General features: G+C 33.6%; 1 protein-coding gene across 1 annotated transcript; it reads right to left on the reverse strand.

Annotated features, from left to right (window-relative positions):
- Window positions 1-1,101: 1,101 nt before the first annotated feature.
- LOC148938951 (uncharacterized) lies at window positions 1,102-15,017 on the reverse strand. Its single transcript, XM_089107378.1, has 4 exons — window positions 14,957-15,017; window positions 9,762-9,890; window positions 2,346-2,492; window positions 1,102-1,227 (listed from the first exon to the last, which is right to left on the reverse strand). The coding sequence occupies exons 1-4, from the start codon at window positions 14,973-14,975 to the stop codon at window positions 1,157-1,159; spliced, it is 366 nt and encodes a 121-aa protein (XP_088963504.1). The 5' UTR covers window positions 14,976-15,017; the 3' UTR covers window positions 1,102-1,156.
- Between the last annotated feature and the right edge of the window lie 329 nt (window positions 15,018-15,346).

Here is a 15,346-nt window from a genome sequence, read left to right on the forward strand (position 1 = left end):
ATTCCATGCGAACTAAAGTTTAGCCTACATAAGTAAGATCTTAATTTCGCACTACAACTTAGAATTAATTTATAAATCGCAAATTTTGTGGGGAAAATCATATAACCGAGCCTATAACAAACAATTATAGATATAGAGGTGTCATTCAAGGAGGGGGGGGGGCAGGCTAGGACTTCAGAGATGACTACAGGGACTACAGCCTGATTTATCAGACATGATTTATGGCTTAAGAGAATGAAAGAGCATTAAATGCTCTCCTAAGGCCCAGCCATTTTTGCTAGGCGGCCGCTCACCATTATTTATACCTCTTGTTATATTCTCACCCTAGAAACTGGGTATGGCGCAAAAAAAGGAATGAAAAACAGCTAAAATACATTTGAATTGACAGTTTTAGTATAAATAAAAATTGCTGCTTCGTGACAAAATTCTACTTTTTAAAAGTTAAATCGGCTGTTATTGCGAGGCATTCGCTTCACGTCAGCGTGCTTCATCCAAAACAAAACTTACTACTTGCCCTTCTTGATTTTGCTGATAAGCTAGATAAGTACGAGAATTTTGTTGTATTGAATTGCTAAGTTTCTCATTCGGATTAATTATCGGATTAGTTATCGTTTAATTTAGGAAATTCTACTCGTAGTTAAACTGACAAAAAACGATATATATGTTTTAACCCTTTTAAATTTCACTTGACTAGATTAGACTATTTTACCGAATTCTAAAAACTGAGAATTTGAGCATTTGGAGGCGCTTAAACATGCAGAAGATGCTACAGCGTATTGAATGATCAGTCGAAAGATATTTATATGCTATCGTCAATTTTGGCGGAAATAAAGCTATTATTATAAATGAGAGATAAAGCACCCTATTTAATAGACCACCCCGTTATTAATCATGAAATAACAAAAACGAAAACTATTAAGGGCAAAATGCCAATACGTAACACTAAACGGTAGTAGAAAAGCTAATTAGAAGCTAGGAGCAGGGGCGTCACTATCACTTTTTTTTGGGGGGGGGGAGGGTGATTCTGGACTTTACAGACGAAGCACAGTCAAAACTAAAATTTTTGAAGTGGATTAAAATGGCAGATCATACTTTGAAATGGCCGAATGTTGACGACATTTACACTGTGAACAATGAAGAAATCTTTGCTGGGCCGTTAAAGCTGACAGGAAGCAGTCCGTTCCAGATAGCGTTTGGAGATGCTATTCCTATAGCATATAGGCAACACTGAAAAAAAGAAGTCATGTGACCTAGGTCACACGATTGGGCCTACACTCCATGTGATTATCCACGTTTGTTCCTATTTTTGACAAACTTTTGTCGGTTTTATTGCTTCTACTATCTGAATGGTGTTTTATACTTTTACAAATTAAACGAAGTTGAAGAGAAACGAAGAAACGAAGTAATAAGAATAGGCACGTCGAATATGCCAGGTTCTGCCCACAAGCATTACCCAAGTATTTCGACACGTGTCGAATTGGGTTCCGACTTGCGTCGAAAACAGGTTTGTTTTTTTGTGTCGAATTTGTAGGTGAAAACGCTCCGATTTCAGAAAATCGGAGTTTTGTACCCTTTTCTGATAAAACTTCAAATTGCTAATCAAACGGTTAGATTCCTAGATGTTTTTCCTAGACGCTCAGACCCTTTTCAAACCAAAATTCTTAGATTAAGCCTTCTTGAGTAGAAAAAGTGTTTTTTTACAAAAACTGTCGAATCATCGGTGCCTTTACCCTAGATGAATAAATGAACTTAGAAGGAGTAAAAATTAAATTGAATAACCAAGTCAAACCTAAAAAGAGCTAAACATTACTTAAAACAGGATTTTGGCTACTGTCCCCTCCCTCTACCTTAAACGTAAAAGTTTTAGAGTCTATTGAGTCATTTGCGTTTCATTGAAAACTATAAAAATTTTGAAGTGTGTGCTTTATTTTTCAAACATTGACGAAAAATAAAAAATAAATCACTATCATAATCAAGATAACTGGAAAGAAGTTATGAAACTAAAATAAATATTTAATATATAATGATATTAATTCCTCGAAATCTCAGCAATTCAAGATTTTATTCAACTACAATTTTTCCATTTCTCACTATTACAAATAAAAAAAATATTTATAATATATTTTATTTTTAGTAATCAGGTCTAACAATTGGCCTATCTATCTGGCTATATCTTTGACATCATCCAGCCCATAAGCAATAAGCAACCCACCTCGCGTTGAGAGTAAGGTTTGCTTTAACATTTAAAATAATTGCCAGTTTTATTACTATGGATTACAATTTAAAACAAAATTCTGAAACCCTCTCAAATTTTTGGCAGTCCTTATATATATCTGAGCACGCACCTTTTTCAGCTTTAGCAGCAGAATCTAGTGAAGGATAATCAGACTCTAGCTGTGCAAAAGATAAGAAAGGAGAATCATAATTCGGAATGTCTTCATAGCTAGGTACTTGAATTGAAATTGTAGATCCACACAATTCATCTTCGCCTTCTGAAAAACAAATTAAAGCGACATGATAACCAACATAACAAATTGGGTTTCGAATAGAATATGTTCATTCACTAAAAAAGCTTCAAGCTAACACGAGTATGTCAACAACAAAACATAAATCAAATTATGTAAGGAGATATAAAAATAACAACAACAAAAATCCAAAGTGGTAACTGCTGTTTCAGGGTCAAAATACTAAGATATATGGAAAACGTCAAGGAATAAAGTGAACGAATAAAATACTGCATAAAGACACTATGGTATCCATGATCCGCACAGTTCATCCTTATTTTTCAACAACAAATAACAAACAAAATAATGCAAGAAACCACAACAACAGCAAAAATAGAATTTTAAAGTAGCAAGTGCTGCTTTAAGATCCATCCACTAAGATATATAGAGAAAACGTCAAGCAACAAAATCAATGCTCAAAATAATGAATAAAATACTGTATAAAGACACTATGGTATCCATGATCCGCACAGTTCATCCTTGTTTTTCAACAACAAATAACAAACAAAATAATGCAAGAAACCATAACAACAGCAAAAATAGAATTTTAAAGTAGCAAGTGCTGCTTTAAAATCCATCCACTAAGATATATAGAGAAAACGTCAAGCAACAAAATCAATGCTCAAAATAATGAATAAAATACTGCATAAAGACACTATGGTATCCATGATCCGCACAGTTCATCCTTGTTTTTCAACAACAAATAACAAACAAAATAATGCAAGAAACCATAATAACAGCAAAAATATAATTTTAAAGTAGCAAGTGCTGCTTTAAGATCCATCCACTAAGATATATAGAGAAAACGTCAAGCAACAAAATCAATGCTCAAAATAATGAATAAAATACTGGATAAAGACACTATGGTATCCATGATCCGCACAGTTCATCCTTGTTTTTCAACAAAAAATAACAAACAAAATAATGCAAGAAACCATAATAACAGCAAAAATATAATTTTAAAGTAGCAAGTGCTGCTTTAAGATCCATCCACTAAGATATATAGAGAAAACGTCAAGCAACAAAATCAATGCTCAAAATAATGAATAAAATACTGTATAAAGACACTATGGTATCCATGATCCGCACAGTTCATCCTTGTTTTTCAACAACAAATAACAAACAAAATAATGCAAGAAACCATAACAACAGCAAAAATAGAATTTTAAAGTAGCAAGTGCTGCTTTAATATCCATCCACTAAGATATATAGAGAAAACGTCAAGCAACAAAATCAATGCTCAAAATAATGAATAAAATACTGTATAAAGACACTATGGTATCCATGACCCGCACAGTTCATCCTTGTTTTTCAACAAAAAATAACAAACAAAATAATGCAAGAAACCATAACAACAGCAAAAATAGAATTTTAAAGTAGCAAGTGCTGCTTTAAAATCCATCCACTAAGATATATAGAGAAAACGTCAAGCAACAAAATCAATGCTCAAAATAATGAATAAAATACTGCATAAAGACACTATGGTATCCATGATCCGCACAGTTCATCCTTGTTTTTCAACAACAAATAACAAACAAAATAATGCAAGAAACCATAATAACAGCAAAAATATAATTTTAAAGTAGCAAGTGCTGCTTTAAAATCCATCCACTAAGATATATAGAGAAAACGTCAAGCAACAAAATCAATGCTCAAAATAATGAATAAAATACTGTATAAAGACACTGTGGTATCCATGATCCGCACAGTTCATCCTTGTTTTTCAACAAAAAATAACAAACAAAATAATGCAAGAAACCATAACAACAGCAAAAATAGAATTTTAAAGTAGCAAGTGCTGCTTTAAAATCCATCCACTAAGATATATAGAGAAAACGTCAAGCAACAAAATCAATGCTCAAAATAATGAATAAAATACTGAATAAAGACACTATGGTATCCATGACCCGCACAGTTCATCCTTGTTTTTCAACAACAAATAACAAACAAAATAATGCAAGAAACCATAATAACAGCAAAAATATAATTTTAAAGTAGCAAGTGCTGCTTTAAAATCCATCCACTTAGATATATAGAGAAAACGTCAAGCAACAAAATCAATGCTCAAAATAATGAATAAAATACTGTATAAAGACACTATGGTATCCATGACCCGCACAGTTCATCCTTGTTTTTCAACAACAAATAACAAACAAAATAATGCAAGAAACCATAACAACAGCAAAAATAGAATTTTAAAGTAGCAAGTGCTGCTTTAAAATCCATCCACTAAGATATATAGAGAAAACGTCAAGCAACAAAATCAATGCTCAAAATAATGAATAAAATACTGCATAAAGACACTATGGTATCCATGATCCGCACAGTTCATCCTTGTTTTTCAACAACAAATAACAAACAAAATAATGCAAGAAACCATAACAACAGCAAAAATATAATTTTAAAGTAGCAAGTGCTGCTTTAAGATCCATCCACTAAGATATATAGAGAAAACGTCAAGCAACAAAATCAATGCTCAAAATAATGAATAAAATACTGTATAAAGACACTGTGGTATCCATGATCCGCAAAGTTCATCCTTGTTTTTCAACAACAAATAACAAACAAAATAATGCAAGAAACCATAACAACAGCAAAAATAGAATTTTAAAGTAGCAAGTGCTGCTTTAAAATCCATCCACTAAGATATATAGAGAAAACTTCAAGCAACAAAATCAATGCTCAAAATAATGAATAAAATACTGTATAAAGACACTGTGGTATTTTTCTGCTGCCGAAGTGAAGTTCTCTTGAAGTAAAAGTATGCTGAAATTCTTTCTAGATAGTCTAATAGTTGCGAGGTTGTCTTTATAGAGAGGATGAATGTGATAATGAAAGTTGGACTAAAGGCATTCCAGATCAAAATCTATGGGAACTTTATATCGTTTTGTTTCTATTGAAAAACAACTTCATAAAGCATAAACGAAGAGCAAATAATTATTAGAAGTCTTTCTTAGACTTCTAATAATAACACTGGATAACAGCCAAAAAATCGTCAGGAGTTTCTCAACTTATTCAGACTAATTTTGGTGTTCTGAGTTCGATTATCACATTCATTTTGCTCTATCACGTCAACTTTTTGAAATACAGCCATATGCCAGCCTGACAAGCTATACATATGCTAATATCAGGGGGTTTTGAGTTCAATCATATCTTTGTTGAAGAATATATCGAATTAAAACATTAACTTATTTATCGAAAGTAGCTGCATACTAGCATGCGTGAATACAAGGTTATTTAATAACCCTTAGCCAGTCAAATTTATTCAAAATTTCATTGCCAGACATTAACCTGCGTTTTTCTATTTCTTTTCGTTGATTGATATGGCTTCGGCACGACGGTCGTGCAGGAATAATCCTGCCTGCTACATCTGCGGAGATTACACGCTGTCAGTGGACAGGAAGAACATAACAGGATTTGTAAAGCGCACCTACAAGGCTTACTTTGAAGTCAAGCTGAGTTACCAGGATAATTCCTAGGCACCGCACACGGTGTGCAAGACGTGGGTTGAATACCTCCGGCAGTGGCAGACGACTGCAGACGAAGGGCACGAAAACTTCACTGAAACTTGGGATTCTGATGGTTTGGAGGGACCGTTGGACCATGCATTGGATTGTTACTTCTGCGCCATCAATACTACTGGCATCAACCGGAAGAATCGGCACAGCCTCTAGTACTCCCACCTTCCATCTGCCCGCTGTCCCAGTGTTTACAGAGCTTCTCGACAGTGACGACGAGACCACCAGTTCAAGCAAGGGAGGATATACAGAAGAGGGGTATAAAGCACAATATGGTCCGCAGCCGTTTTCACAATGTGAACTTAATGATCTGGTTTGGGATCTCAGCTTGCCGAAAACTTCCTCCGAGCTGATGGCCTCCAGACTCAAAGAGATAAAATTTACTTGGTGAGGACCCGCACATCACTTTCTTTCGTAGAAGGCATGAGGACTACATGAGCTACTTTTGCCAGGAGGAAGACCTCGTGTACTACCAAGATGTCGTCGGTCTTCTTGGTAAGCTCGGCACTCAAAAATGGGATCCGAGAGATTAGCGACTTTTTATTGACAGCAACAAGTGCTCTTTGAAGTGTGTGCTCCTCCACGGTGGGAACCAGTTCGCCTCAATCCCTCTTGCGCACTCCACAACTCTCAAAGAAAAATATGAAGCAGTGAAGTACGTGCTTGACAAAATCCAATATGAGCAACATCAATGGACCATCTGCGTCGATTTCAAGACGTTGAACTTTCTACTTGGTCAGCAGCCCAGGTTCACGAAGTACCCATGCTTTATATGTATGTGGGACAGTCAAGACAGAGCCCAGCACTATATGAAGAAAGAGCTGCTGGCGCGGCAGTCGTTAGTGCCTGGGGTGAGAAACATCATAAACGAACCTCTTGTTGACCGGGAGAAGATATTAATCCATCCGCTACACATAAAAGTTAGATTAATGAAAATGTTCAAGCACTCTGGACAAAGATGGGAGGTGCTTCAACTACCTGTGCCAAGCCTTTCCTCGACTGACCATTGAGAAGTTGAAGGCCAGCATTATCGGTAGTCAGCCGATACGGCAACTAATAAAGGATCCAGATTTCCAAAACTCAATGAACACGCTAGAGTGCGCCACGTGGAAATCGTTTCTATAGGTGGTGAACAGCTTCCTAGGGAACACGAAGGCAGCAAACCACTCCATACTCGTTAGCAGCATTATAAAGGCCTTCCAAAAACTCGGGAATTTGATGAGCATAAAGATTCACTTCCTGTTCTCACACATAAAGAAGTTTCCTGAAAACCTTGGGGTAATGAGCAATGAGCAGGGAGAAAGGTTCCATCGGGACATGCGCCAAATGGAGGATTTCACAAGGATTTTCAATTTGTATAATTAAAGAACAAAACCAATGTCATTTTTGGACTCAGAGCATCAAAATTAGCCTAATTCAGGTGGAAAACCCTGGACAATTTTTTTTAAATGTTTTTTTTTTTTTTACACAGTGCAATTAGAACTCTTTTGGAATAGACTATTTTCAATTTCCGATGTCTTGTTTCTGGTGAGACACAGGTACTAAACAGGACAACCAAATTCGAAGAAGGTAGAACATAATAACAATAAACATCTTTTAACAGGTCCCCTTTTGACGTACAGCATGAAAATCATGATTTGTAGGTATGCATGCAGGGGGATGACCTCTGAACCTCACTTTCAACCCCGCCCCGCAAAAAAAACAAAAAATTCATACAATTCACTGATTATGTACTTTTTTTCTGAGTCTTTTTTTATTCAACCCATTTAAACACCCGCAATGAAAGCCCTAACCCTCAATGAAAGCTTTCTGAATGAAAGTGTGGTATTACTAATTTTTTCTTACTTAAGATTGGAAAGACATGTTTGATTATATATATATATATAATATATATATATATATATATATATATATATATATATATATATATATATATATATATATATATATATATATATATATATATATATATATATATATATATATATATATATATATACATATATATAATTTCTTATTTCATGTCGTTTTTTATTTCATTTGTTTGAGTGTTTTTGTAATTTTTTCACTTATCTTTTACAATGTATGATATTGTGGAAAATAAATAAATACAAAATGTATAACAAATAAATATATAAATCAACAAAATATGCAAATAAAAGTGTATGTAAGAAAAAAAACACAAATAAATACAAATAAAGGAAGGAAATAAATAAAGACACGTGTGTCACAACGACTTTGGGCTGATGCTTTGTTGAATAGATTCTTAGGATTATTTCAATAATTTTTGTTTTGTTTCAATTAGACTCTTAGGATTGTTTCAATAGTTCGTTATAAAAACAATAATGTCACAATAGTTCGATTTGTTCTAACATAGCAAATAAAACGCCCAACATCGTCATGACATGCGTCCCTGTATTTATTTGCTTCCCTTATTTGCATTGATTTATTTCTTTTATTTATTCATTCATTTTTTTCCATATTTATTTATTCATATGTATTTATTTCCCTCAAACTTATAGAGCATAAAAGATAAGTAAATAAAGCTACAAAAACACTCTGACAAATCAAATAAAGCAACAACTCGCAAAAAAAGAAAACAAGCCCTTGAAAAACAATTGAATACAATATATCAAACGAAAATTAAAAAGAAATCAAAAGATCTGAAGCGATAATTACATCTGGAAAAAAGGGAAAAAATTATGGATAAGGAGGATATTTTCAGATTTACAGTACAAGTAGTTACGGAAAAGTTGTTTGTGGTGTCCCTGTTTGATATAAAAAAAAATATCTGAGGCCTTAAACAGTTAAATGAGTTTTCTTAGCTGATGGTAGGAGGAGAGGATTTGCGTAGATTTTTTTTAAGAGATACCCCCGTCCTTCCCTGTCTGCAGGTATAACATAAAAGCGTGTATAAAAAAAAAAGAAACATGTCTTTCCAATCTTCATTAAGAAAAAATTAGCAAAACCAAACGTGTCATTCAAAAAGCTTAAATTGAGGAAGTGCTCTTAAGGGTTAAACGAAGAAGACTTAATCAGTTAATAATCAGATTTTTTTTTTTTTTTTTTTTTTTTTAGTTTAAGTATCCATAAGAGAAGACCGAATTTATTGAATGTTTTTCCCTTGGATTTACCAAAAATTTGAATAAAACCCCATTCATCAACAGGAACGCAAGTCCCTAAGAAAACAGACAGCTAAGCTAAGTCATTTAAAGAACTCATTATTAGTATGCTTTAAGCTAATATAAACGCCATCAAAATAGACTATAGATAGAAATAGCTCAATAAGCAGAGGGAAAAGTCAAAAGATAAAAATCCGATAAAAAAAAAAAAAAAAATTGATTAAATTATTATTATACGCAAACCAAATCCAGACACGTTAGCATAATTAGACTTCGGCAATGGAGAGACCCAAAACTGTCTAGTCATCCTAAACATCCTAAGTATACAGAAAGTATATAGAATCATCGGCAAATTAAAAGCATGACATTACGAGGGTATCCTAGGCATACAGAACCCATCAACACCTACCCAAAATGGTTCAACTCTTTATAAAGGAAACACTTTGAAATGTTTCAAGTTTGCCTTGTAATTTTTCTCTTTGTATGCACAAAAAAAACATTTGTTCTTTACTTTCAATAGCTTTTCAGTAAAACCAGCAAAAAATGAAGCAAAACACTAAATCATTCATCCAACCCTTAACCTGTTACAGAAATTAGATATAAAAAAATCTACTCACCCAGCTTGACAGCCGAAAGCTCAGTAAAGGTCATCTCTTCAGCCATCTCTGGATTCTCAGATGAATCCCAGTCACTTCTACTTACAGAATTGGTAAGACTTCCCAGCTTAAAATACCTCTTTGAAATAACTGGAAGAAATTTTGAACTTTCTGAATCTATAACATAACAATGCAATAGAGATTCCCTAAAAATGTACAATTTTAACTGTCACTGTCTTGAAAAACAACAAAAATAAGTTTATAAACCATAATAGACAACTGCACACTCACTTCCACAAACCATTCAGAATTGGAATGGACTAGCTCCCATAGAATATCTCAGGACCAAAGAGTATCTGAAAGATATCAATATACATAAAGAAGGGTCATACATTTAGATGAGGGACCACAAGTGCTTTAGAGGAACCTATTACCTCAGAACCTAATTTACATGCTTATTTCTGTGATAAGATGACAATTTAGCCTGTCCCTACCCTTATGTGTATCTACTGCAAAGACATTTTCTTGGTGAGAATTAATTGCTTTGAAAGTCTTTAGGTTAAGCCAAAAGTAGGGGCAGGATTTATCAAACTATATGAAAGATTACAAACTTAGCCCTTAAAACCAAATTTTACTATAATATTAAAATATTATATCTTGAGATGATGATATACCCCTTCCACCTACCCAAAGGGGTTGCATAAAAAATTATCGTACATTTTGATTGGCAGGGTTAATTTGTATCAGCCAAGATTTGTCAAACACACATGAACTTAATGTTTTTAATAAGTGCCAGATTAATTCTTAGAAAATAATCTGGAATGTTTCCCAAGGAAACCTCAAATCTTTTGCATAAGGAACAAGTCAAGATACTTTTCGATCAGCTCAATAAAGGTTGGTTGAAGTATCCCCCATCGGATTTGCCAAACAACTTCCCCCTCCCCAAAAAAAGAAAGCCTTAAAATAGATACATTTTCCCCCTCATAATATTCTGTTCTCTAGTTCTGTGGACAGTAATAGTTCTCTAAAAGATTTCCTTTTCTCCTTCCTTATTACTGATATTAGAAGGTTTACCCACAACAAGATAATCAGCTAATTAATTTAGAAATATACAATGTTCTTTTGTTGCTAATTAATACTCCCTGAAGTGATGTTAAACATTTATCACACCAATTTCTTTTTGCAAAAATATATTCATAAGGACATCATTTTGAAATTTCATGAGTCTTAAAATACCTTGTTAAGGTACATAGCCAGATAAAAAGAAATGAATAATGACGGCAAAAAAAAATGAAAAACAACACATAATTTGTTGCAAAGCAAGGTGAAGGCAAAAAAAAACAGTGCATGACTCTCTGTCCCCCCCCCCTTCATTTCTCTAATTCCAACGTTTGAAAAAAAGATAGGTATTGTTACGATACTGGTATTCTAACTCTCTTATTCGGGTAAAATGTAATGGCGTAGTTTCTGATTCAAAGGTGTTTCTTCGGCGTGGGGTCCGTCAAGGTGGTGTGCTTTCTCCAACTATTTTTAAGTTATGTATTGCTCCTTGCCTTCGACTTTCATTTCTGATGGAATTGATGCCTCGTATCTTGCTTATGCGGACGATGTTCTCCTTGTCAGTCGTTCTAGGGCTGGGCTCTAACATTCTGTCAGCTGGATCTCAGACTAGTTCAGACGGATTTGGCTTATGTTGAACGTTGATAAGTGCGAATATACTTCATTTAATTCGAGTGCGAGTCTCCCTCTTAACTGTGTTTTTTTCTGTATTCCCTGTATCTCTTCTTTTCGGTGGCTTGGTCTTCAAATTACAAATAATCTCAAAACCCTTCGGGCTCTGACAGTTATATATATATATATATATATATATATATATATATATATATATATATATATATATATATATATATATATATGTATATATATATATATATATATATATATATATATATATATATATATATATATATATATATATATATATATATATATATATATTCACTGTTGGGGGGATTTCTCCTCTACCACAAAGAATGACTACTTTACAAGAATTGCAAATCTTGTCCCTCCCCCTTTGTGGGATAAAGGTTAGGCCTACATACTTGCAGTAATTGGTCCACCTTTATTTTTTAACTTTTTCCAATACATTTTAAAGTAACATAATTTGTTTACTTACAAATGGTATGTAACAATTACAAAAAATTATATGATGCAATGATATCTGGCAATTATTGGCAAAGTGCAGCATTGATTGAATGTTACAAAAATGGAGAATATTGCTGGCATTAAGGCATTTTGCTGGCATTAGACTGTCCATAAGGAATATATTTTGTTTTTTGAAGAATTAATTGTTATTGAGATATACCATTTTGAAAGTTTTAGGACATTAACTTCAGCAATTGATCAATTGCAACACCTTTGTGAGTGAAGCAAACAAGTTGTTGCTGAAACCCTTAATTTTACCCTAGCAGCATGAATCTGGTAAACAGTTTATTTAGTGCTTGCTAGTTTTTCAGAAATAATTTTCAGCATTATACCACACTTTGAAGTTTCAAGCCCTGTTATAGAAAGATAAGGCATAGAAGGTAATCCCCTCCTATATTGCAGAGGGCAAAGGGAAGGTGAATATATGCAATAGTTTTTGTTACATCTTTAGTGCAACATTTTACAACCAATAAAAACATTTTTATTAAAGGGGAAAATATGTCCAAAGGCTTCTACTGTAAATGCATCTTGGACCTATGGGATATACTTCAATGAATTTGAGTTTGTATTTCAAGTGAAATGTCTAAACGAAAAGCATCAGTGTTTTTGGCATTAAAGTGTATTTTAACAAGTCAAAACTTCAAAAATTATTTGATACTTTTTTAGTAATTTAAAAAAAAAGCATTAAAAAATTACAGAATACTTCTGAATAATATTTTAGGTATTGCATAACTAATCAGAGACACCAGGAGATAAGCCAAATCAAAGGACAAAATTTTTTTGACATACCTTAGCAATGACCTGAAACAACCCTATAGAAACTCCCTCTCCTATAATTCTTTTTATTTATAAATTAATTAAAAAAACTGTTTCCACAAAAATAGTTTTTCAAAGAAAAGTAAAGAACTCCATTAAACGAAAAATGAGCAAAAATAAAATCAAATAATCTACCAAGCGTGAAAATACCACAAATCAGCATCGATAAATAAATGAAACCCAAAACTAACTTTAACTTTACTTTAATAAATCATAATCATAAAGTTACAATATGTAACTTTACTTTAATAAATCAAATAATATTAACATTTTGATTACTAAATATCAGTATAGATAGATAGATAGATCGTGTATTGCAAAAAGCCCAAGAGCCATATACACACAAAAAATATGAAAATAGAAAAATTACAACAGAGCAAATTACAAACACACATTAACATGAATACATAGCAAAAAATACCTTCTGGTAAAATACCAAAAAAAAAAAACTTTAATTCCATATAATTAAAAATAATTAATTGTGAAAACATTTCCTTCTTTTTAATCCCTTCTCTATGTACGCACCAATACGAAATATTGTGGTTGGATTACTACTTTGTAAGATATTTGGAAGCAGCAAAACAATCCCATGTAATTAATTTTCCCTTAAATCAGAGAGCACCGGGCACTTTCGGAAAAAATTGGCTAAATCTTCGTCCTCATCCCTACAAAGAGGACACACATACCGACCATCAGGATGTACTATCCCCCTGTCGAACACCATTTGTCTACTCTGGATTGGAAGGCAATTCGCCCTAAGCTGAATCCATCGACATAAAATCATAGCCGGTAAATTGAATTTAAAATAAATTTCCTCTCCAAAACTAGGTTTAACCTGATTATAATGATTCAATGTACCAGAATTTAAAACCAGCCCTTGCCAAAACTGAATTTCTTGACCCTCTAAGATAAATCGTACCTGGCTTACTAAATTTGTTGGTAGATCAGGGGAACCAAGACCGGTCATTCCATAAGTAAGCCATTCCCACACTTTCTAGTAATGACCTAATTTGGGATGGCCACGACCTTTTCGAATCATAGCTCAACATCTAATAATAAGCAGCACTTACTAGTCTGTCTTCATTGCACCTAATGATCTTCAACCAAAATCTAAGCATCAAAATAGACCTACGTAGTTTTAACGAAAACAGGCCCATATCACCTTTCAGAACCTGTGAATGAGTTGTCTGATGTAATCCAAATAGTCTTTTATAATACTGGAGCTGGAGGGACTCCAACTTGTGTGCCGCTTCTCCGCCCCAAATCTCCGCTCCATACTCTAATACTGGTAACATTTTAGTATTAAATATTCTTTTATGAATTTTTAGGTTTTTGATTCCCATTATCGTCGGATTTCTAAAAATTGCAGACATGGCCACTTTGCCTCTATTAATTACTTCATCAACATGACTCTTTAAACTTCCATTTTCCAATAAAACAAATCCTAAATATTTTATTCTTTTACTTACTTTAAGTTCCTCATTATTAAATTTAAATTTATAATTACCATCGCCACTTGTTTTCCTTTTTTTAAAAATAACAACTTCACTCTTTTCAACATTCAGCCTTAGTTTTTTTCATCTGCAAATAATCATCTATAAGACTCAAAAGCGTCTGCAGATCTTGCGGTGTGCTAGCCACCCAGGCAATATCATCTGCAAATAGTAGTAGTGATAGTTTATGGGTCCCTAGACTAACATTCGGAGCCCATCTATTCTCTAGATAATCAACAACATCCTTTATAAAAATGTTAAACAACTTAGGAGAAAGAGTGCTGCCTTGTTTTACACCCAGCTTAATATTAAAAAACCTAGAAAACCTGTTACCAACTAACACGATTCCACTCACACAAATATACATACTCACTATCAACCTCACAAACAAATGAGGGAGGCCAATTCTAACCAGGGCATCCTTTAATATCTCTCTGTCGACACTGTCGAACGCCTTGTGGAGGTCCAGAAATCCCACATAAAGACAAGTTTTTCCCTTTCCGCATTTATCAATTAATGCCCTTAAAAGAAATATTGTATCTACCGTCCTGTACCCTGTTCTGAAACCTGCTTGTTGTTCATGTATTATATTATTTTTATATAACCATTTAGAAAGCCTTGTATCTAGTATTTTCTCCATTATCTTACTTAAAGCAGGGACTAGCGCTATTAAACTATAATTTATGTGCAATTTAGGGTTACCTCTCTTAAAAAGCGGCATAAGCAATGATCTCTTCCACTCATTTGGCCATTGTCCTGAAGTTAACACCTTATTACAAAGGAAAACAATTATCGACATAAAAATTTAAAGAAAATTCTTAAATAACTTTATTGGTACACCATAGACCCCCGCAGCCGAACCTCCTTTTAAATTCTTGAATACAATCTTGACCTCATCATTACTCACTTCCTCTACTAAATCATAATCATGTTCCTTCATGGGATAAACAACCATCTCTGTGGTATGTGTTACCTCTTGTAATTCTACGCAATCACCTTCCATGCTTTCTAGGTAATCAGGCCATGAGTTGGTGTCTGGAGCCACCTGTGTCTTTCCATTTTCATTTCCAATATCATTCCTTATATAACCCC

The sequence above is a fragment of the Artemia sp. Qi Xiang Cuo genome, unplaced genomic scaffold (assembly GCF_049724085.1).
Source record: "Artemia sp. Qi Xiang Cuo unplaced genomic scaffold, ASM4972408v1 HiC_scaffold_23, whole genome shotgun sequence".
Lineage (NCBI taxonomy): Eukaryota > Metazoa > Arthropoda > Branchiopoda > Anostraca > Artemiidae > Artemia > Artemia sp. Qi Xiang Cuo.